The sequence below is a fragment of the Lissotriton helveticus genome, chromosome 3_1 (genome assembly GCF_964261635.1).
Source record: "Lissotriton helveticus chromosome 3_1, aLisHel1.1, whole genome shotgun sequence".
Taxonomy (NCBI): domain Eukaryota; kingdom Metazoa; phylum Chordata; class Amphibia; order Caudata; family Salamandridae; genus Lissotriton; species Lissotriton helveticus.
Genome location: NC_136061.1, coordinates 2,048,480,559 through 2,048,502,152, shown reverse-complemented (window position 1 = coordinate 2,048,502,152; position 21,594 = coordinate 2,048,480,559). Strand labels below are relative to the sequence as shown.

The following is a 21,594-nucleotide window of genomic DNA, read 5'->3' as shown; positions in this document are numbered from 1 at the left end:
TGGATGTGGAAGGGTACAACAGCAATGACCTACTCAGGAGCATGAGGCAACTATAACAGATGCATTATTCCAAGGGGAACAGGGATATAAAAGGATGTAGGTTTAACCTCATTTTTAAATTGTAATAAAAAGCTGGGAGTGTCATGTGACTCCAATCAGTGGACTGAGCATGACAGAGACGCATGTGTTCCCATCATGTGAAAGGAACTAGTTGGCAGCAGAAGAGGCTAACTGGCCCAGAGAAGAAAAACCTGTTTAGGCAGTTTTATCACGTGCATTATTGGACATCAGCCAGCCAGTCGATAACCAACTGTTACACAAATTCATAAACCATCTTAATAATTACTAGATGCAGGTTTTAGGATATGGCCGTAAATGCTAAAAATAACTTACATTTGAGTTTATTCATGAACTTTGATGCCTGAAGACTATTATTGGTCAAAGCAAACAAAAGGAGATGATGGACAAAGCACTGACAGTTTCAGACACTCACCCACAGTCACAGATCTGGGTTAAATCCATCATCATTCTTTAGCTAACTTCGCCACCCCAGTTCAGACCCAGTCATATGCAAATCAGTCTTGACCCTGTGCCTCATGGGAACAATCCAACCCGAACTGCCAAGCCAGGTCTTCTCTGGACCAGAAACAAGCATCCTGGGACGGCTATTATTGGTTAATGGCATGTTTACATATTTCACAGACAAGCCTATGTTAGAATAACTTTCTTAATTGTTTGTTTTCTCTTTGCAGTTAAAATATGAGCAACTTGTTTTAAGGTAGCTTACCTAACAGCCAAAAAAAGTAATGAAGAGCAGCACCAGAAACACTTAAATATGTGTGTCTAAAGGAGCAGTCCAGACGAGAAAGTCAAATAAAGTGTTTGCAAATTAGTCTTTGGTATAACATTTCACAATTGACCTTTACCTTAGCTGGCCAGCACTTAAATATGTCACACAAGACGGAAGAGGAAAGACGTAAGTTCAGAGCGCATAATTAATAACATAACAGAGGAGAAGGTAACGTCGGAAACGTGTGCATTTTGGAATTATTCTTACCGGGTTGTTAAAATGTTATCCGGTGCACCAGAGTTTAGAAAAAATGTCGAGAGGATAGAAATAGCTCACATTGTTTGTGATCTTACCCGGAAAAACGGTCTCACAAGTGAATACAAAAAAAACTGCCACATGCTAAAATATTGGAAGGCGTCTTTCAAGTTCCAGTGTAGGAATTCTGTTCTTAGTATGGAGCCACGTGACGGGAGGCAGAGAAGCTGCAGTGTAAGCAAAGGATGTGAGCAGGTGGTTTATCTGGGAGTTCTTTGAAATCCTATGAAAGGAAACCATTTTTCACTTTAAAAGGAAGGCAAGATGGAAGCTACGTTTGATAGCAGAAGGATTAGCCGGTCTGGCTGTCATCTCCTTTCTGTCGCTGTTCGTTTTAGTATGTGGGAGGTCGAGGGAAGTTGAGGTGAGGAAATGCTATGGTGATGAAGAAAAAAACTGTGCAGATATGTCAGCCGTTTCCAACTGCACCACATGACATTTCTAAAATGGAAAGAAAGGGCAGTTTCATGTCAAGACTCTAGTGGGCACATGCCATAACAAAGCTTACAATCTAACAATCGTGGCAAGTTCTGTACCCTTTGTTTTGCTAAATTAGGATTATATACCTCCACTACCCACTTACTCCGGAATGAGGGGGGGGGATTCTCTATGTATGTAGTTGAAATCCCATATATTTCCTTTTGATTTCTATTAGTTAGCAGAGTTTGAGCTGTCTGAGAATTATGTTCCAACTTGGAGAATTAATGGGTTAAATGAATTCACTCATAATGCATATAAAGATGTGCTCATCCGTGCTGGTAGCCAGTGTACCTGTTCATGACAGGGGCCGAAACGCATCTTTTTACATTAGTGTTGACCTGTTCGAAGTGTTAATATCCATTATTTGCAGTGATCTCGAGTGATCAATATTATCCTACTTAATGATAATGCTGAGCATATCATATTCTGCCTCAATCAAGGGTTTCTCGTTTTAACAAACAATACCGTAGATACAGATTTAGGGCCTCATTTATGAGAAGTGACGCATCGCTGCTTTCATGCAGCGATGCGTCACTTCTCAGTGCGCACTCCTTGCGACATACCTGATGCGTCATATTTAATGTATGACGCATCATGTCGCAAGGAGTTACAGATACGTCAGTATTTCTGACATATCTGTAAGCGCAAAAGTGACACATTGCTGGAGTGTGTCACAAAAGTGACGCAACTCCAGCAATACTTCCTTTCACATGGGGCATGCCCCATGTGAAAGGGCTTGCGTCAGTCTTATACCTGCTGTGAGGCAGGCGCAAGATTTTGACGCAACGGTGTCCTAGAAGTGACGCAGTGAAATCTCATAGATTTCACTGCGTCACTTCTACGAAGCTTTTTGCGGGGACACGCCCCCCTGCATACAATATACCTGACGCAGGTATAATGTAGCGCAGGGGTTTACAAAGTGACGCATCTGCTTAGATGCGTCACTTTGTAAATAGAGCGCACCAGGAGGCATGTTTTACGCCGCCGATGCGTCACAAAAAGTGACGCATCAGAAGCACAAAACTGACGCAAGGCCTCATAAATGAGGCCCTTAGTCTTTAAACAAAACATTAGGGCAATATCAATTCAGTCTTACAGCAAGGTAACACGCATTCCTTGAAATAATCACCTATTATGAGGCTTTTTCCAAAAACTGCACACTGCAATAGCCCTTGAAAAGCAAGAGCAACAACATACATGGGGTTTCACAGTTATTTAAGTACCTGGATAATCAAAAGTAGGAAGTGGAAAGCTCTCTCACACAAAAGGGAATTCCGCTTATAATAAACCCTTGAGACTCTTCTAAAGTCCTAAAACCGGATCTCATTAATGCTCCAAGGCCCAGATGTAGGTAATAGCAATAATCTTCCGTTGAGCCTGGGAGAGGAGAAGGACTCACGGATTTCTGGACCCGACCTGTGATCTTCTGTCCATTTGGGTGTCGCTGTTTCCGCTGTTCCCGCTCTTCCCACCACTGCTCGCCGCACCCGCTACGCGGGTGCCGCTTCGCGGGCTGCAGCAAGGGGCGAGGACCAAAGGCAGGCAGCTGGGGTTGGAGGCGGAAAGGAGAAGGGCGTAATCCACCACGCAAGGACTCCAAAGACCAGGAGTCCCTGCAACCGCCCAGGTGCGCACGGCCGCGCCCCCTGGGAGACACGCCCCCCGCCCACAACTGCTCCAATTAAACAGAATACGTGGCGCATAGCGGGACGCCGAGCGAAGCCCGAGCAAAGGGCGGGCAGTCTGTGGCAGTCAGGGGCTGTCAAGGCTGGGCTGGGCCACGTCCCTTTCTTCCAGCATACTGTGTGTGCGTTTCCTTTGAGCTTTTACCGGAGGTAAACAACTCTGCAATGTCTACGAGGTCAGGGAAGTCCCTGAGGAACGAGGGAGGTGGTGCTGCTCCTACCGCGCCGACTATGATCGGCTCCATGGACCGTTTCATCACCAGAGTAGCAGCGGTAATAGAAAAGGAAATAGTGATGACTGAAAAACGCCTTTCTGACGTATATCTTCCCACTAGGCGTTCTGCCCTAGGGGCTGTGGCTTTGGCAATGTCGCCGTCTCCAAACAATGCTCAATGTCTCCCTACAACGGACAATCCCCAGAAGTCCCGCATCTCTATAATAGGGGACACAGTTGACAGGCTGGAGAAACTGGCAGCGTTACTGCCGGGGCAGGAGGACTATGAGGATGTGGAGGTTTTTGAGGAGCCCGGGGCTTCGCCCCCAAATGAAACACAGGCTCCAATGCCCAGCGTGGTACCTTCACCGAATAACCAGGATATTGTGGATGAAGCAGTTGAGCCCGCAAGACCCTTGGTGTTGCCCACACATGACAAGTTGAAGAGGGGTGGCCGCCCTCGGAAGGGGAAGTATGTTACCCTTTCCAAACGTTCTAAGAAGCAAGAATGCAGAAGACTGGGGGCAAGATCATATTCCCTTCCAACCCCCACCACAGAGGATGTACCGATTGAGGGGAATTTGCCAAGCAAATCATTAGAAGAGGGGTGTAGCTTGCCAATTAATAGTAGTAATGTGTTGAGCACGGCTGTCTCTGACTACACCGATATTATTACTAATAAGCTCACAAGCCTTTTAACCCCCCTGCTTAGTATAATTGAAGGATTGGGCACAAGATTGGATAAGCTAGAGCAAACAACACTTGATAACTTCTGCTCGCTTAAAAACCTGATTAAATTGCAGACTCGAGTGAGTGAGGAAAATATGGTGGGGGAGGTAGGGAAATTACTCCCTGTAGCCCAGGGCCAGAAGCTAGCCCCGTCTATTGTACTCTCAGTGGGGGGGGGGAAATAGCTCCTTCCTTAAACCCAGCTCCTTCTGTACCCTCAGCAGGATGTTACTCTAAACCTAAGCAAAAAAACCCCGTTCTTCCCAAATCCCAACCCCAAAAGCTTTCCCAACCTAAGGCAGTAGACAAAGTGGATCCGCCTAAAGCCAACCAAACAGTGGAGGGGGCACAGAAAGTAAGGGGCAGCAGTGCAAGCCTTATACCTATCCCCGACAAGAACAAGACAACCCTTGCGCCACCTGTAGTTGGTCCCCAGAGGCAGTCACAAAGGAGGCACTCGGCAAACCTTCCCCCGGACTGCCTTCCCTATGTGGCTGTCCTAGTAAAAGTTCCCCCATTGAAGGAAAATCAGATAGAAACACACCAGATGTTAAAAAACAAGTGTATTCATTGGTTAATATAAAAAAAAAACATTACCCCCCGGTGTGGACGGGCTGATATTAGCCGTCCGTAGAGTGAATTGGGTGGGTCAAGGTAAGAAGCACCCGGAGGGGGACTGTATTATTATCAACTTCCAGGATCCTAGGGTGGCAGGTTTAATTTGTGCCCAGGGCCAAGAGGTAGCTAGCGAGGGTGTACAAGCAGTGGATTTGTCCTATTTTTACCCCAGGCCGGTGTCTAATTCAAAAAAGCTGGGTTTGGCTGTAAATCCTCTTTTTCAAAGTATGGGTGTATGCTGGCCAGTGGAACCTTTGTCACACCCCCAGGTCGGTTGGATTACTCCCAATTGGAATCTGGGGGGGTGTTGACCTGAGGGAGTCGAGGGGCTGTTAGGGGAGGAAGTGTATAGTGTAACTATTGATCCGAAACAGATGCCCATTTCCTCTTCTCTGGAGGAATTACCGCTAATACCAACTGATATAGCGGGAGCCAGTAAGCCCCAAACCCCTAGTTCTTATCTGGGAGCTGACGGTCCTCCGGTGGGCTTGCCCCCCTGTCCTGCTCTTGTGAGCAGAGGTGCCGCGCCTGTAGGGGACACTGATCTTAGAGTCGCCAGCTGGAATGTGGCTGGAATTTTTAGGAAGTTACAACTCCCAGACTGGAATGCCTTGGTAGAGGAATATGCTATATGCATCTTCCAGGAGACCTGGAGCGTGGTCCCTGTGCATAGAGCAGGTTATGCAACCAGCTCTATCCCGGCCATATGCTCGTCCTCTAAGAAAGGACGTCCCTTGGGTGATCTTTTAATCTGGGTGTCAGCGTCCCTAAATTGTAGGTTAGTGGAGTGTCAAACAGGTTGCCCTGACATTCAAAATATCATCTTAAAAGACTCTCGGAACCGAGCAGTGCTGAATATTTTTAATATGTATGCACGCAGTACCAAAGGGGGTAATCATTCACCAACTATGAAAATACTGGAGGGTCTTCTAAAAACAACTCCCTATAAATCTTGAACTATGGTTGCAGGTGACATTAACTGTACATACGAGCCCCTGGGCTCGGATGTTTCCTTGCACCAGGAAGAGCTCGATAGTGCTAGGGGGATTCCAGGCCTAGAGATACAACCAATCAGAAGGTGGTCGCAGGTGGCCCTTCAAGTATACTCACTTTCTATTGAATTTGAGCTACGGGCGGTGAATGGTAGGACCAAATCAGACAAGGAGGGGGCTCACACATATAATAGACCAAACCACACATCGCGTATTGACAATATCATGCTCGATGTGGGCCTATGGAGAGAGCTAAAAGATATGGTCGTGGTTCCAACCATAGAGAGTGACCACAATCTACTCTCTCTTACATTGGGGTGTTGGTGGGCACCAGGAAGGGAGGGTACACCCACCCATCTGGTCGGACTGGGCGAATCGCAAGTTGCCCCCTGCGGGAGGCGACTAAAGTGGGAAAAACTTTCACTCTCCAAGAAGAGTGTGGAACAGGTTATGCATGCCCTATCTATAGCCCAACAAAGTTTAGATGCATCGCGGGGGGGAGTGGGTGCAGCCTGTGGGGGGTTTCGAACTTTGACAGAGACTCTAACAAGTTTATTTACTGTCCCATCAAGTGGCTGGGAGGGAAAATCTAAGCAAACCCAAGCAAAGGGATGGTATACCCACGCATGTAGAGTGTTAAAAACAAGGCTGGTAGAAGCGGTAAAATCTAATTCTCCATCCAGAGTGAAAGAGGCAAGGAGATTGTACTCCAGGTCAATCTCTGTTGCAAAGAGGGAATGGGAGGAAAAATATTGGGAGGACCTGCTCGTGGCCAGTAGAAACAAAGACCCAAGAGGGTTCTGGCTACTCGTGGGGAAGCGTAGCAAGCCCGATGACACTCTAAGGACTTGTAATATTCCCTCTCAGAGCTGGGATAATCATTTTGGGGCACTTTATGCACTTGGAGAAAGGGTCTCGCTTGAAACTGTTCCCCTATCACCCTCCCTGGAGTTAGCTAGTTTAGATCTGTTCACCCCTCAGGAGGTTGAGAACGTCATTCAGTGGGTGGCTCCCCGGAAGGCTGCAGGACCAGATGGTCTACCTGGAGACTTGCTGAAGGCTTACCCATCGGAGTGAGGGAAAATAATATTGGCAGTTCTTAACGATATTATGAAGGGTGGGCCGGTCCCCGATTCTTGGAAGGGGGCAGTGGTAGTCCCCATTTTTAAAAAAGGTTGCAGGAATAGCCCTGGGAACTACAGACCTATTAGTCTCCTTGACTCCTCACAGAAAGTAGCGGGAAAGGTGCTCCTGGGGCGTATTCTGCATTGGGTCAATGAAAATAGAATACTCTCTGACTTCCAAGCGGGGTTTCGCACAGGAACAGGAACCGTGGAACAGGCGTTTAGGTTGGCCCTTATCAATTGGAAGGTGGTGGTGCTGGGCAAGGGCAGTCTTTATTTAGCCTTTATTGACTTGAAGACTGCCTTTGACCTAGTACCACGGGGACGGTTGTGGGAGTCTCTATACAATATGGGGATGCCTCCCTATATCTTATCCCTGCTTATTAAGTTGCATGAAGGCAATTTTGCCCAGGTACGGTGGGGGAGTAATGGCGAGACAACAGAGAAGATCCCAGTGTTAAGGGGTGTGAGGCAAGGGTGTGTGTTGGCCCCCACCCTGTTTTCGTTGTACGTTAATGGGGTGGTTGATTATCTCCAGAAGGAACCGGCTGACGCCCCTTGCTTGGGGGGGTGTTCGAGTGCCGACCCTGCTTTTTGCGGACGACACTCTATTAATTTCGAAAAACCCCCAAGGACTCCAGAAACTACTCAACCGCTTTCAGAGCTTTTGTGACGCTCGAGGTCTTGTCATCAATGTAGATAAAACAAAGTACTGAATTCTACATCCCCCGAGGAAGCTCGGAAGCCCTCCTGTTCTTAATTCCATACCCCTGGAGAGAGTTTCCCAATTTGTTTATCTGGGCCTTCGATTAACAGATAGCATGAGCTGGTCCATGCATATAGAAAAAATGCTTCTAAGCCACAAGAGAGTGGGTGGCGCTTTGTTGAGAGAATACGGGAGTCCCCCAGACACAGAATAGCGCCAGTCCTCGAAATCTATAAAGCAAAAGGTGTTTCGGCGGCCTTATATGGGGCGGAGCTATGGGGACATGAAAACCTGGACTCCTTGGAAAAAGCTGAGAATAGGTTTTTGAAGGACCTCCTTTGTCTGCCCTCAAGTACACCAACAGTCCCTGTACTATTAGATACGGGCTGTAAGAGCATTAAAAATCAAGCACGTCTACGCCCGCTCTTACTGTGGTCCCGGATCTGGAGGGTGGAGGAACTGAAATCTTATGCAAATGGATTAATTGAGATAATGAATATGGCTGGCTGGGCCAAAATCAAATGGCTGAGGGACACCAAGAAACTACTATACGACCTTAGCCTTGGTGATCATTGGAGTGCAAAAACGACACCCCCAAAAGACGCTTTGAAGATACTCTATTGGGACTGGGCTGCAGGCCAGCTAATTATGAACTCTTCCCACTGTAATGCCACGAGATCTTTTTTGCTCCTAAAGGATATGACAAGATACGAATCCTATTTTGACTTTATCACCCTTCCAGCAGATAGGGCATTGTATTTTAAATTTAGAGTGGGTATTCTCCCAATTGGTGCTTTCACATCGAAATGGAAATCTGGTGCTCCTCTGTCCCCGTTTTGTGCCCATTGTCATACTAGACCAGAAACGGTGGCTCACATTTTGTTTGAGTGCCCGGACTACCTAAAACCAAGGAAATACTGGCTCAAGCCCCTTTTGTCTAACATGGGAACACGCAGTCACCTGGTTGCCCTTCGTATTTTAATGTCAGATACCTCTCCTGTTATTGTTTGTGGTGTCTCCAAATTTTTAAAACAATTTTGGCTAATTCGTTTCAAGAGGCTGTCAATCTCTGTTTAATTGTTTTCTTAACTAATTTATTCGGGAGCATACCCGGTTCTTAACTTTTTATGATGTATGTATTGACTAGCTGGATGTCTTGGAATATTCTTATTGTATGTAATTTGCTTTCAAGATACTTGTTTATCGAATAAAAGCTTACAACACAAATAGCAATTTACTGAATGGTAAATACCTAATTTTACCGATTCGGTATTTACAATTCGGTAAATGCTATGTAGGTAAATTATTCGGTAAAAATACCGAATCTGTAAGATTCGGTAATTACCAATTCGGTAATTACCGAATCGGTATTTGCCATTTATTCCTATGGGCCTTGAAGCCCATAGGGTTCAATAGCAAATACCGATTCGGTAATTACCGAATCGGTAAAATTACCGATTTTACAAGGGGGACAGGGTGTCACTTTGACACCCTGTTGCACCCCTGTTTCGGGCTTGTGTGCCATGTGACACACAGACATGCCCTAAGGGACACAGATGTGCATGTACACTGTAATTTGTTATTTACCATGGAATAGTATTCCATGGTAAATAACGATTCGGTATGGGCCTGTGGCACTGATTACAGTGCCACCTACATATTGATTTACAGAATCGGTATATTTACCGATTCGGTATTTTACCGATTCTGTAAATTTACCGAATCGGTAAATATACCGATTCTGTAAATAATATGCCCCCTACATGTCAATTCCCAATTACCGGTCGGTAACGGCCGAAATCGGCCGTTACCGACCGGTATTCGCCGTCCTACATCTGGCCACAAGTGTCTAACTGTTGACAATCACATCTCATTTATAATATGTAACGCGCCACAAGATTTGATTTGGTGCAGAAGATCCTGGCATGTGCCAGCAACAGATCATATACTTGGTTCAAGGGTAGTTTAAGGATATGGTTCCCGAATATCATGGACTGCATTTCGTCGGGCCAAAATCTTGTGTATTAATTATGATTTGCAAAAATATCTCTCCAATAGAGTATGTGGTAGAAAAGGAGAACAGCTATAACTGATTGAAGAATATTTTTGTGAATGATATTTAGGCCACAACATTTATGAAATTATATTTTTGTATTAATATTCCCACATAGTTTAGGATGTTTCGGGAATACGGGAGGCGGAGCCCCTCATAAAATGCACAAGAGAAGAGAGCTTGTGGGCCACCCAAAGTCAGATGTACAAGTAAATCGAGAATCCCATGAGAGAATTGCAATTGCTTTGTAGATAGAAGTTTATAATTGCACAGGGCGGGTCAACATGAGACTGTTTTGTAGGTTGGACTACTCAGATGCTGGAGTATGTAGTGGAAGAAAGCTTTGTATGCTCTAGACTTTGTAATGAACCTTGAACAACCCAATGAAAATGTTCACATTGTGAATTGCTAAAGAAAATAATTTCCATTTGTAACCAAAACCTTAATGTATAGTTATTTAAAGCAACACATATATAAAGCATATGTCTATACAAAAGGGGTTTAATCACTAGCCATGCTTTGGAGAGAAAGGACGGATGTATATTCTGTATGCAAACATCACTCTGTCTGGAGTATCCAACACTGTGCACCTGCAAACTTAGTTTAATTCATATACATTGTCATTGTGGCATCCATGAAGCGACACCACGCAGTGAATGGAGAGCAGCCGCCGTTCTCTTTATATTAATTTACATTTGTTATTGTTTATGATGCCAAGCTCATGTGAAAAGACGTGCATGTTAAATATTTTGCTGTGAGCAAGCAGAAGACATTTGGAATTCTGAAGGTTCGAACACGTACGTGTTTTTTAAGTGCATTGTGGCCTTCAGGTCCACGACAGGTGTCAGGTCAGGTCTGTTGAGGACTGTAAAGGACATACATAAGACCAATAGATTATGAATGCCTGCTTGTGGCACCACAGGGCTGAAGCTGTGATGTGGGTTATGTCACTTTATGTGCGAAGTGAGAATACTTAAAAAAGCAAGTGCCCGAAGCATATACATTGGGGCTCTTCACAGGTGCGATGTAGTGCAGCAATGCCGATGCCGGCCCCACCCACTTTCCATTATTTCTGGGACAGAATAGTTTGGATGTGCATGTTTGCAGTTATCTGTACATGGTGGAAAATGGAGCATTATTATGTGCTTTCGAAGTGATCTAGAGGGGTTTCCCTCCAAGACTGTCAACATTATTTTGATTATTTTATTATTTTGATTAATTTTTTTATCTGTCTGAGGCATGCGCTTGATGTTGAGAAGGGCCTATATGTCAAAATCTGGAGGTATATATTGCATGATTTCCTACACGGTGTGCGATTTTGCCCATACCCTCAACAAGCATAGAGGGGCATATTATCAAGGGATTTATCTCCGCTTTTTTGGCTTTAAAAGCCAAGAAAGCGGAGATAAAATGATCTCCCTATTACCTAGCTGTCGCTAACACCAGTTAGCGACAGCTAGTAGCAGATAGCGACCATCTTGGGCCCCGCTTTGCATGTCAGAGATATTTATCACTAATGACATGCAAAGTGGGCGTGCCAAGATGTTAGCGACTGGAAACAGTCGCTAACATCGCTATCTCCTATTACCAACTTTTGGAGATATTCGCGCTAAGCGCGAATATCTCCAAAAGCTAACACCTGCCCTGAGCAGTTCTTAGCCATGTTATCCAATGAGAGGGGGATAACATGGCTAAGAGCATTAGCTCGGTAATGCATGAATATCACTGACTTTACAGCGATATTCATGCATTTCGGCCGATTTTTATCGCTTAGGAGATAAACCTTGATAATAGCAAGGTTCCTAAGCGATAAAAATCGCCGCAACATGGCGATAAAATTATTGCCGCTAAGCCAACATAGCGATAATTATCGCTAGTTGTTGGTAGTATGCCCCAGAGTGTGGCTGAGGGTTCTTTATCAGTGAGAAAATGAACACTTCTATGCTGGGTACTTCATGATTTTCACCTATTTATGCCACTTAATAGTGCCTGGGATAGACTGTCCCCATCACTTGGCTTTCCTGATATCATCATGTCACCATGTTTGTAATCAGGAGGGTTTTAGGATTACTTTATTATTCAGTAATAAATGCAGTCGGGTAGATTCCATATTCCATTCATCTATGCCATGATATGGCTTATGAGTTTTCTGCCTATCGATCATAGCTGTGCGCAGCAGTTCAACCCAAAGGATATTGCTTAAATCTATACAGGCAAGTCAGTGAACTGCATGTGCATATTTTGTAAGAATTTAAGTGTATATAAAAAAAACTATTTAATCTACTCAAAGTGCATACACAAAGAAGACGGATATGAATTGTATAAACTCTGTGGCCGACATTGTCGAGCATTTCTACTTTGCTGTTTTGCGCAGCAATACTGCGCACAATCATAAACATTATTCAAGCACAGTTTAGAATGAGGAAAAACTATGCAGGTTAAATACTCACTGCTGACATCTGTTTGTGACAACTCACAGGTTAATTTCTTATTCTGAACTCAAATGAACAATGATATGTCTTGTTCTTCGTGTGTTGCACATGGAAAGTAAAAAAACGGCATTGGCACGTGTATATAAAACAAATTATCATGACATAGAAGTGAATATCAGGATTACATATCAAGAGAGAATTGCCACACTAAGGTTAACCATCTTCTTTTGTGTTGTTTAGACAAGAACATTTTGTAATTGCTGTGGGTGGGATGCTGGCTCAGTGTGTGTGAAATGGCACTGGTATGAAGTTGCTTTTTGGTTTCAGCTGTAAAGCTCTTAAGAGCTGCGAAGCAATCAAAATATAAACCCAACTGCAACATTGCCCACTTTTCCAAATTACACTGAAATACATTTAAAGTATACCAATTTTCATAGCCTTGCAGTACAGTTTAGTAAACCGGAAAACGTCCTGAAAAAACGAAGATTACTCAACTTTCTGATGGTTTGTGGTGAAATTCTAGTTTAACGTAACATTAATCATAAATGTACAGTTTTGGACTTCATCCCACAGTGCAGTGGTGTGAGTTAATGTCTGTTTCTCTCCTAGGTGGGTGGCCACACCATGCTGCCTATCCGCTGGATGCCACCTGAGAGCATAATGTACAGGAAATTCACCACAGAGAGTGACGTGTGGAGTTTTGGGGTCATCCTCTGGGAGATCTTCACATACGGGAAGCAGCCCTGGTTTCAGCTGTCAAACACAGAGGTACAGTATGGCTCAAGCAAAAGGAGGGATGGTGCTCAGAGGAATCCACAATGTGGGAAACAAATGTTAGTATTTTTAGCAAATGCGCTTCACTGAAAGAGATTCCGTCTAACCAAGAAAATGTCCTTCAGGACTATAGGTACAGTTGGAAATTAGTAAAGTGAACCAGTAAGTCCGTTTCAAACCATGAAATCATCTTCCTGTCATAAGTCTGTTTCGTTTCATGTGCTCCTCTGTTGCGAAGGGATAAAAGACAGGAGGTCCATACCAGTGCTTAATTTGTAAAATATTAAGTGCTAGGGCTCTGACCAGAAGGCCACTGTAGCTTGCACCACCCATCGCCCCTGTCGTTGCTGCCAAAACAACTACTAACCATCTCTCTTGCATGTAAATGTGGCAGTTCAGATTATTCCAGGTCCCCAAAGCTAAAGGAATGGCTGAGGAGGCCGGTATTGGTAATTGTTTAATGTATATTGTTTTCCTAAACAACTGTTATACTGCTCATCCCTAAATTACATGAGGAGCACCACCTTGTGGCAGACTGCCCTAAGTGTAGTGTTGACAATGGGGTGCCGGTGCCGAGCACCGGAAACCAAATAAGTGCCGGTGCTCAGCACCGGAAAGCTCTGGCTCAAATTAATCACTGGTCCATACTACCACACTACTAGGGTCCTCACGCTCATTTCACGTGTGCATCATAATAAGCATTTGCAATGCAATCGATCTCGCCTTTGGGACCTTATATATATTTAGCTATATAGCACATAAGCCTGGGTGCTGAAACACCTACGGTTCTTTAACATGGAGGGAAAGTAAGCACCAAGCTGCGTGACACGCCAGGTGTGGGAATACAATGAGGGAAATATTTCCTTCCAGTGGGAAAAGGTATAGTCCAAAGCTCTGATTTTAATATAAAATCAGGGAATTCGGTAGTCATATCCATGAAAATACAAGAGTTGAAAAAAATATTATTGTCGACGGGTGCTCGTGAAGACAATTTCTATGGACTGTAATCTAGACAATGCTAAAGTGATTCTGGTATTTTACTGACCTCTGCTGGTTGTTTTCTATCAAAAACGTTAAATAGAGGCAGCTGTCAGGAAAAGAAAACAGAAAGTCCCTCAGCAGAAAACAATTCTGGTACTTTACTGACCTCTACTGGTCATCTTCTATCAGGACAGTTAAATAGAGGCAGTTGGACAAGCAGAAAGCAATTCTGGTATTTTACTGACCGCTACTGGTCATTTTCTATCAAGACAGTTAACTAGAGGCAGTTGAACAGAAAAAAAAGTCCATAAACGGAAGCAGACAAGCCCCAGGGCTGATTTCCAGAGCCTACAAAGTACATACACATATACATATATACTAAAGTATGTACAAGAGGTCTCAAATGCTCGAACTAAAAAGCAGGCTTGTCTGTCCCTTTATAATGCAGCTAACAGTGTAACACCCTTTTCCCCCAGTTTACTTGTTTCCCACTATTGCACACTGTAAGTTGGATGAGAAACCAAGAAAAGACCTATAAAAGTTTTGGCCCCGATCACACCAAAGTTTCTGACATGCAGTTCTGAGGTCTTGTCGGTCACTGCAATGGATGATTGAGGTACCCTATTGTTTGCAATGACGCACAAAGTCATAATCTCTGAGCATCCTTGATGGTGAAAGCTGAAGGTAGACGGAACAGCTCTACCGCCTACAAACATCCTTTGTGGCACAATCTAATTAGGAAGTATTGTTTCAGATTTAGTTCGGTTCAATGCTGCTTGCTAACTGTGCCAATCTGCATGCCCAAGAAGACCATAACACTGATGAATAAGTAGGGGCACTTTGTATTAATTATCTTAAATACAAGAATGCCGACGATGCATCTACTGTGATTTAATTTTACATCTAGTAAGTAGTGGAGGGTGAAACCTGTGACTCGAGCAATCAAAGCTCTTCTTAGACTGAAGGCTATTTTTATGTAAGTGAATACTACACACTTGGGGGCACATGCATCATTGGTTTTTGCATTCGCAAATGGTGCGAATCGCAAAATTCGGCCGTTTGCGAATGCGATCCAATTTTTGAGATGCATCAAGTTTTTTTTTCCCGCAATTTAAGAAATCGCAATTTTTTTGCGATTTCTTAAATTGCGATTGCATTTAAGAAATCGCAATTTTGCAATTTCTTAAATGCAATGCATCATCTAAAAAAAATAGCGAATTCGCAAATTAGAAGTGGTAAATGACCATGAAGTCAACCTTCATGGTAATTTGCGAAAAGTTTCAAAAATGCATAGAAATGCATTTTTGAAACTTTCATTTTACACACACACATGCCCTTGGGGCATGTATGTGTGAAAAATGGACTTTATGTTACATTTCAGGGGTGCAGGAGGGGTCCTTTGGACCCCCCCTGCACCCTTGAAATTGCATTCTCATTTTGCGATTCCTTAATTACGAATCGCAAAATGAGAATGCCTTCCCATTGATTCCGATGGGCCTCTAGGCCCATAGGAATCAATGTAAAGGGATTCCTTATTTGCGATTCGCAAAATTGAGAATCGCAAATAAGGAAAAATAAGAAAACGCAAAAATAATTGCGAATTTTTCATGCATAGGTATTTGCGATTTCTAAATTGCGATTCCTTAATTTTCGCAATTTAGGAATCGCATATACCAACAATGATGCATGTGGCCCATAGAATTCAAGAAGCACCGAAGAATGAACACGCGGCAAAATTAACATGTGATTATAGTTTACTAAAACACTGCTACAACTCATACACTATCTACTATCGAGCAAAGCTCAGAAAAAACTAGCAGATGTCCTCCAAGTATCACTGTCTCCAGATAGGAGTGTTGACATGTTTGAGAAAGTGTTATGGTCACTCTATCCACTCAGTAGAATCTTTTCAATGCAGAACGTTTCAGTTCACAATTCTGCAGATTGGAGTCATTTAGTAGTGAATATGACTTTATTTCAGTTAAGAAAACTTAAAAGCACATTTACATATCTCATACATATATATAATATATAATAGTACAATAAAGGGCAGTTAAAAAATCCATCAGTATCATTTCTGTAATGCCCTGTTATACGTCTATTAAAAAAGACAATCCTGAGAGGTAAAGTGCAAATAACCTTTTGAAACACCCCTAATCACTATAAGTGCGCTTTCAGGCCCCACTAGGAACTCAAGGCCATTTATGTAGACCCTCAAGCATGCCTCTCCAAATCAGAAAAGTCCCAATGGTTTATCATCCATCCATAATTTATCACAATAAATGGATTAATATAGCCTTAGAGCCCAACCTAGCGGGCTCTACCGGCCATTAAATAAAGGCCCGCTCCAGTATTAAAGGCCCATTGGAAGGCGAGGGCCTTTACCAAGGGAGTGGGCCTTTAATGACCAGTAGAGCCCATTAGGAGGGTTCTAAGGCTATTAGAACATTCCGCCCCTAGAGGGCAGAATGTTTTAATTACTAAAAAGATAGGCCTCTTGGAGCCCGTGGGGGTTTAAATCCCTTTAGGCTCTGAGAGGCCTTTGTTCACAGCAACAGTTGTGAACAAAAACAGCATTGGAATGTTGCTCTGCAGGTTTCGACCGGCCCATAGAAGCCCGGAGCACTCCATTGTATTCAATGGAGGCCTCCACATTCCAATGTTCTAATCAGTTATACACATTTTTACCAGAAGGGTTTAGAAGAGAACGAAATTATCATCAAAGTGTGATGCTTGGTTAAAAGGTCAGTTCTGTGGTGGTTTTGATATAGTCACAATGAGAATATATAACATTATAAGTTTTGCAGTAAACATTAAATGGTGCAGTGTGCTTTATAAATGTAAGCCCTTTTTATTCCACTCTAGATTTATCGACTAAAAAAAAATTTAAATGGACGATTTAAGAATGGTGATAAAGTACCATCAAACTACAAGCTTATAAAACTGTCAATTCTGTAATTATTTAGTGCAGTCCACATAGAATTGTAAAAATTGTGACTTTCTCTACTAGTGCAGTATACCTTCAAAATCCATGCTGACATTCTCTTACTCTTAAGCTGTTGACTATTTATGGAGTAAAATTATAAACTCCCAAAAAAACAGAAAGGCGTCTGAGAAACTACTAATCAGACATGATTGTTTTCATGAACTCTCCTTCACATATTTTTTATGCCCCAATGTTAATATCACCCAGCCAACACCTTGTGAAGGGCAGACCTTGGGACTCTCGCCAGCACATTTCAGCACCTTCAGCTGCCCGCAGCGCTGGTGTCTTAGAAGCGGCTTGTCCCCACCTCATAATCCAGGAGGGTAATTAGTAGGAAAAAACCAAAGAAGAGAACCAAGTTCTCTGTTTCACATCTCGCTACCCCACCAGCTCTCCTAAGAGATAATTCTTCACAGTGTAGTGATTCTCCCCTTAGCTGAGTGTGGCTGCCCCTGGCTGACTACTAACCTCATGTCCAAGATAATAAAGGCCTGTGTAAGCCACTTTAAAGATGCTTCAAAAATGAAACAAGCTCCATTAATAGTCCAACGTGATAATCTAGACTAAAAAATAATGGCCTAGAAGTCACCATCATCCCCCGTGAGTAGTAAATATCCCCCATCTGGTGCAACAGACGCAGGCACATCCCATACCCCCTCCAGATTCATCGACTAGTCACCCGAATAAAATTGCAGCAGGCGACGATCAACTCGATAACTTAGAGTGGTATCTCCAAAACAAATTGAGGCCACAGTGGGCTGGTGGTAGACCAAACCAGCCCAGCTCACACACTAATATTGGGAAAGCCACAACAAAGTATCCCAGCATCCCCCAAGTGCACTCCTGACTTAGTTGTCCTTAAGGATGTCCAAAAATTTGCTTCTGGCATAACTGAAAGCTACCTAGCCCTGAAAACAAGACTCTGCACTGGATAAAAGTGAACTCGAGATGGCCTCATGATATAGCTTAAGATATCATTTTGGTAAGAAGAACTCTATGGCTTAACATCCACTCAAAAGACAGTGAAGAGGACCTCGTTCTAGTGAATTTAAATCTCACATGTTAGTAGATTTGCTCATAAGGCGCATAAACAATCTACCTTTGGCATCAGGGAAAATAAAGGGCCTCCCCTTGGGCTACTTCTACAGAACTCTGTCATTCTCCACACCCTCTAATAGGTTCACAAATTGCCATGGCAGACCCACTGATATCCATGGTCCATCAATCTTTAATGTACCAACTAATAATTCTGTTGAGCCCCTATCTTCCTTGGATGCTCAAGACTGGTGGTGGTTGCACATGGCCAATGGAGGATTCAAATCTGTGGCCAAAGGGAGGTGAGGTAACCCCCATCTGCTACACTCGATTCAAATTTAGACATCATAAAGGCGGATTATTGTTATCTTTGTTTGTTCTAAGAAACATGGGCTATGGAACTTAAGTACAAACTGGGCTATAGTTCATATTATAATAATACTCTACTGCCTGTTTGTGACAGGCCATCGGGGGGAGTCTTCTTATTTGAATAAGAATAGACCTATATTCTCATATTGTGCCTCTAGATCTTTACTCATCAGACATTCTGGGTTTAAAAATGTGCTCACCAGAAGGGTTATTTATGTACTTGTGTAATGTGTATTGTAAGCTTAGAAGCAGGAGTGCAGCAGCATCTACACTGGTTGCTCTTCAACACTCTGTTCGCATAATTGATCCGAAAGATCTGATGATCACATGGTGAGAATTTAATAAACTTTGAACCCATATTTGGCTATGATATGATCTTCAAGGAGGAGGAGGGCAAGTGTTAGGGTATACCCTCCCTCAACTCCAAACACCTTGTCCCGAGCTCAGTGGCTGCCATGTGAAAGGCAGTAGCAGGGAGCTCCCACATTTAGAAAAGGCCTGCTATTATCTAAACTGGATTACACTTTGATCAGAGCCTCAATACCGGATATCTTGGAGGATTGCAAGACAGAACATAGGGAGGAGAGTGACCAATATTCCCTTCATGCTAAAATTTGGAACTGTTGGTCTAGCGTCACCTGAACGTCAGTGCTTTGAACTTTGATCCCAGTAATGGGTAATTAATTGGTAATTGGGTAAAAAAATAGGTCCATTAATTGGCCGTCATTCTTATGGAACCAAAAGACCCTTACTGAGATATATAATGCTTTTGCCAAGGCCTTATTAGAAGCACCCATTTCAGCCCATTCTACAATCCCTATAACAAATATACATATTGAGCTGGCAGAATTCCTGAAATTGATTTTTACCAAAGCCTTAACAACCAAATCCTTGGTCAAGACCCATAGTGAAGAAAGTAGACTATGATATTCAAAGGACTGTTGCATTGCCAAAAAAGCCCCAGTTGATGCATCCAAAAGCAAAAACATGCAAGAGGTTCGTACACTACGGGGTGCATTAAAATGATAATAAAATCCACACGGCAAGCAAGTAAAGATGACTGCAAAAAAGAGGGATAACAGGCTATTTTGGAAAATGTTTGCCCATGGAAGTAGGTCCTCAAGTCCACAGACCGATTGCTACCTGAATCCAGGGGTCTGGATAGATCTTTTCACCCAATTAAATGAACTGGCCATCTTACAACTACCAGTTCCTCCCCGCTCCCTTTTGAACAGCATTCCCTCTGATCCTCACTTTTCACTTGAGGCTAGTAGGGTAGCAATTACCTCTATCAAACTGGAAAAGGTCCATGGGCCAGATAAAATCCCTGGAGATCTACTGTGGCATGACATGTCATGTCTGTAAGGATCACTTATGTTAACTCTCTGACCAATGCCATTGCCTGAGGATCCCCATTCCCTGACACATGGAAGGGGCATAAATATTTGTATCTATAAAAAGAGGGATATGGGGAATCTTGCTAATTACAGGCCAATTAGCCTTCTGTATACTCTCCAGAAAGTGTATGCAATACAGCTGCTTAATAAATTAAACTACTGTATTGAGGAAACAGAAAGTATTACCCCATATCAAGTAGTGTTTACTCCAAAGTCAGCACCATTGACCAAGTTTTAAGACTGCGGCTCATTATCTGGAAATACACCAGACTTAAAGAAGATCACATTTATGATCTGAAGTGGGTAGTGAGACAAAATATCGAAATTAAAATATCGATATACAATAATATCGATGTTTTAATTTCGATAGTATAGAATATCGATGTCCAAAATATCGACAGACAGAATATCGTTTTTTTAAGGTATGTATCTTACTAATATCGAATTTTACTAATATCGAAATTTTGTTTAGTGTTATGTATTTTATTATGTTGTTTATATGTTTGTTAAACATGTTTTGTAATGTATGTTTGAAAATTTGTAAATTTGTTTACATTTTGCGTTTTAGTATCAGAGCGGGTTGTGGGTTTATAGGGGAATAGGGTGGGAAGTAATTTAATAATAATTAATTAATTAATATATGTTTGTAAATATTTTTAATTAATAATTAATTGGTAATTAATTAATATTAATTAGTTAATTAATTAATATGATGTTGTACATCTTTTTTATTAATAATTAATTGGTAATTAATTAATATGAATAAGTTAGTTACATTAATTAGAGTAATTTTTTTATATATATAATTTTTTGTTATTGTTAATTAATTAATTGGGGAAAAATAATATTAATTAGTAAATTAAATTAATTACAGCTAATGTGCTAATATATTTACTTTATTGTTATTGTTAATTAATAATTAATTGGTAATTAAATAATATTAATTATGTAATTAAATTATTTAGAGTTAATGTGCTAATATATTTACTTTATTGTTATTGTTAATTAATAATTAATTGGTAATTAAATAATATTAATTATGTAATTAAATTATTTAGAGTTAATGTGCTAATATATTTAATTTTTTGTTAGGGTTCAGGGTCAGTTTTCAGTTTTTGGGTAAAAGGGTATTTTTAGTGTTCAGGGTCAGTTTTCAGTTTTTGGGTAAAGGGGTATTTTTAGTGTTCAGGGTCAGTTTTCAGTTTTTGGGTAAAGGGTTATTTTTAGGGTTCAGGGTCAGTTTTCAGTTTTTGGGTAAAGGGGTATTTTTAGGGTTCAGGGTCAGTTTTCAGTTTTTGGGTAAAGGGGTATTTTTAGGGTTCAGGGTCAGTTTTCAGTTTTTGGGTCAAGGGGTATTTTTAGGGTTCAGGGTCAGTTTTGGGTTTTTGGTATTTTTAGGGTTCAGGGTAAGTTTTCAGTTTTTGGGAAAAGGGGTATTTTTAGGGTTCAGGGTCAGTTTTCAGTTTTTGGGAAAAGGGGTATTTTTATGGTTCAGGGTCAGTTTTGGGTTTTTGGGTAAATGGGTATTTTTAGGGTTCAGGGTCAGTTTTCAGTTTTTGGGTAAAGGTAAATTTTTAGGGTTCAGGGTCAGTTTTGGGTTTTTGGGTAAAGGGGTATTTTTAGGGTTCAGGGTCAGTTTTGGGTTTTTGGGTAAAAGGGTATTTTTAGGGTTCAGGGTCAGTTTTGGGCTTTTGGGTAAAGGGGTATTTTTAGGGTTCAGGGTCAGTTTTGGGTTTTTGGGGTACAGGGGTATTTTTAGGGTTCAGGGTCAGTTTTGGGTTTTTGGGGTACAGCGGTACAGGGTAAAAATAAAAAAAACATAAATTTAAATTAAATCAATTAAATGAAATTAAAAAAATTTAATTACATTAAATTATATTAAATTAAATTATATTATTTTCAATTTTTTTAAAT

At 42.1% G+C, this 21,594-nt stretch overlaps 1 protein-coding gene across 3 annotated transcripts in view; it reads left to right on the top strand.

The window, feature by feature from the left end:
- Window positions 1-21,594, top strand: part of NTRK3 (neurotrophic receptor tyrosine kinase 3) — a 1,749,208-nt gene that overhangs the window by 1,717,951 nt on the left and 9,663 nt on the right. For all 3 annotated transcript variants that reach the window (XM_078683168.1, XM_078683167.1, XM_078683169.1), the window contains one exon: window positions 12,748-12,906. In XM_078683168.1, the coding sequence (XP_078539294.1) occupies window positions 12,748-12,906 (159 nt within the window). The remainder of the gene's footprint in view (window positions 1-12,747; window positions 12,907-21,594) is intronic.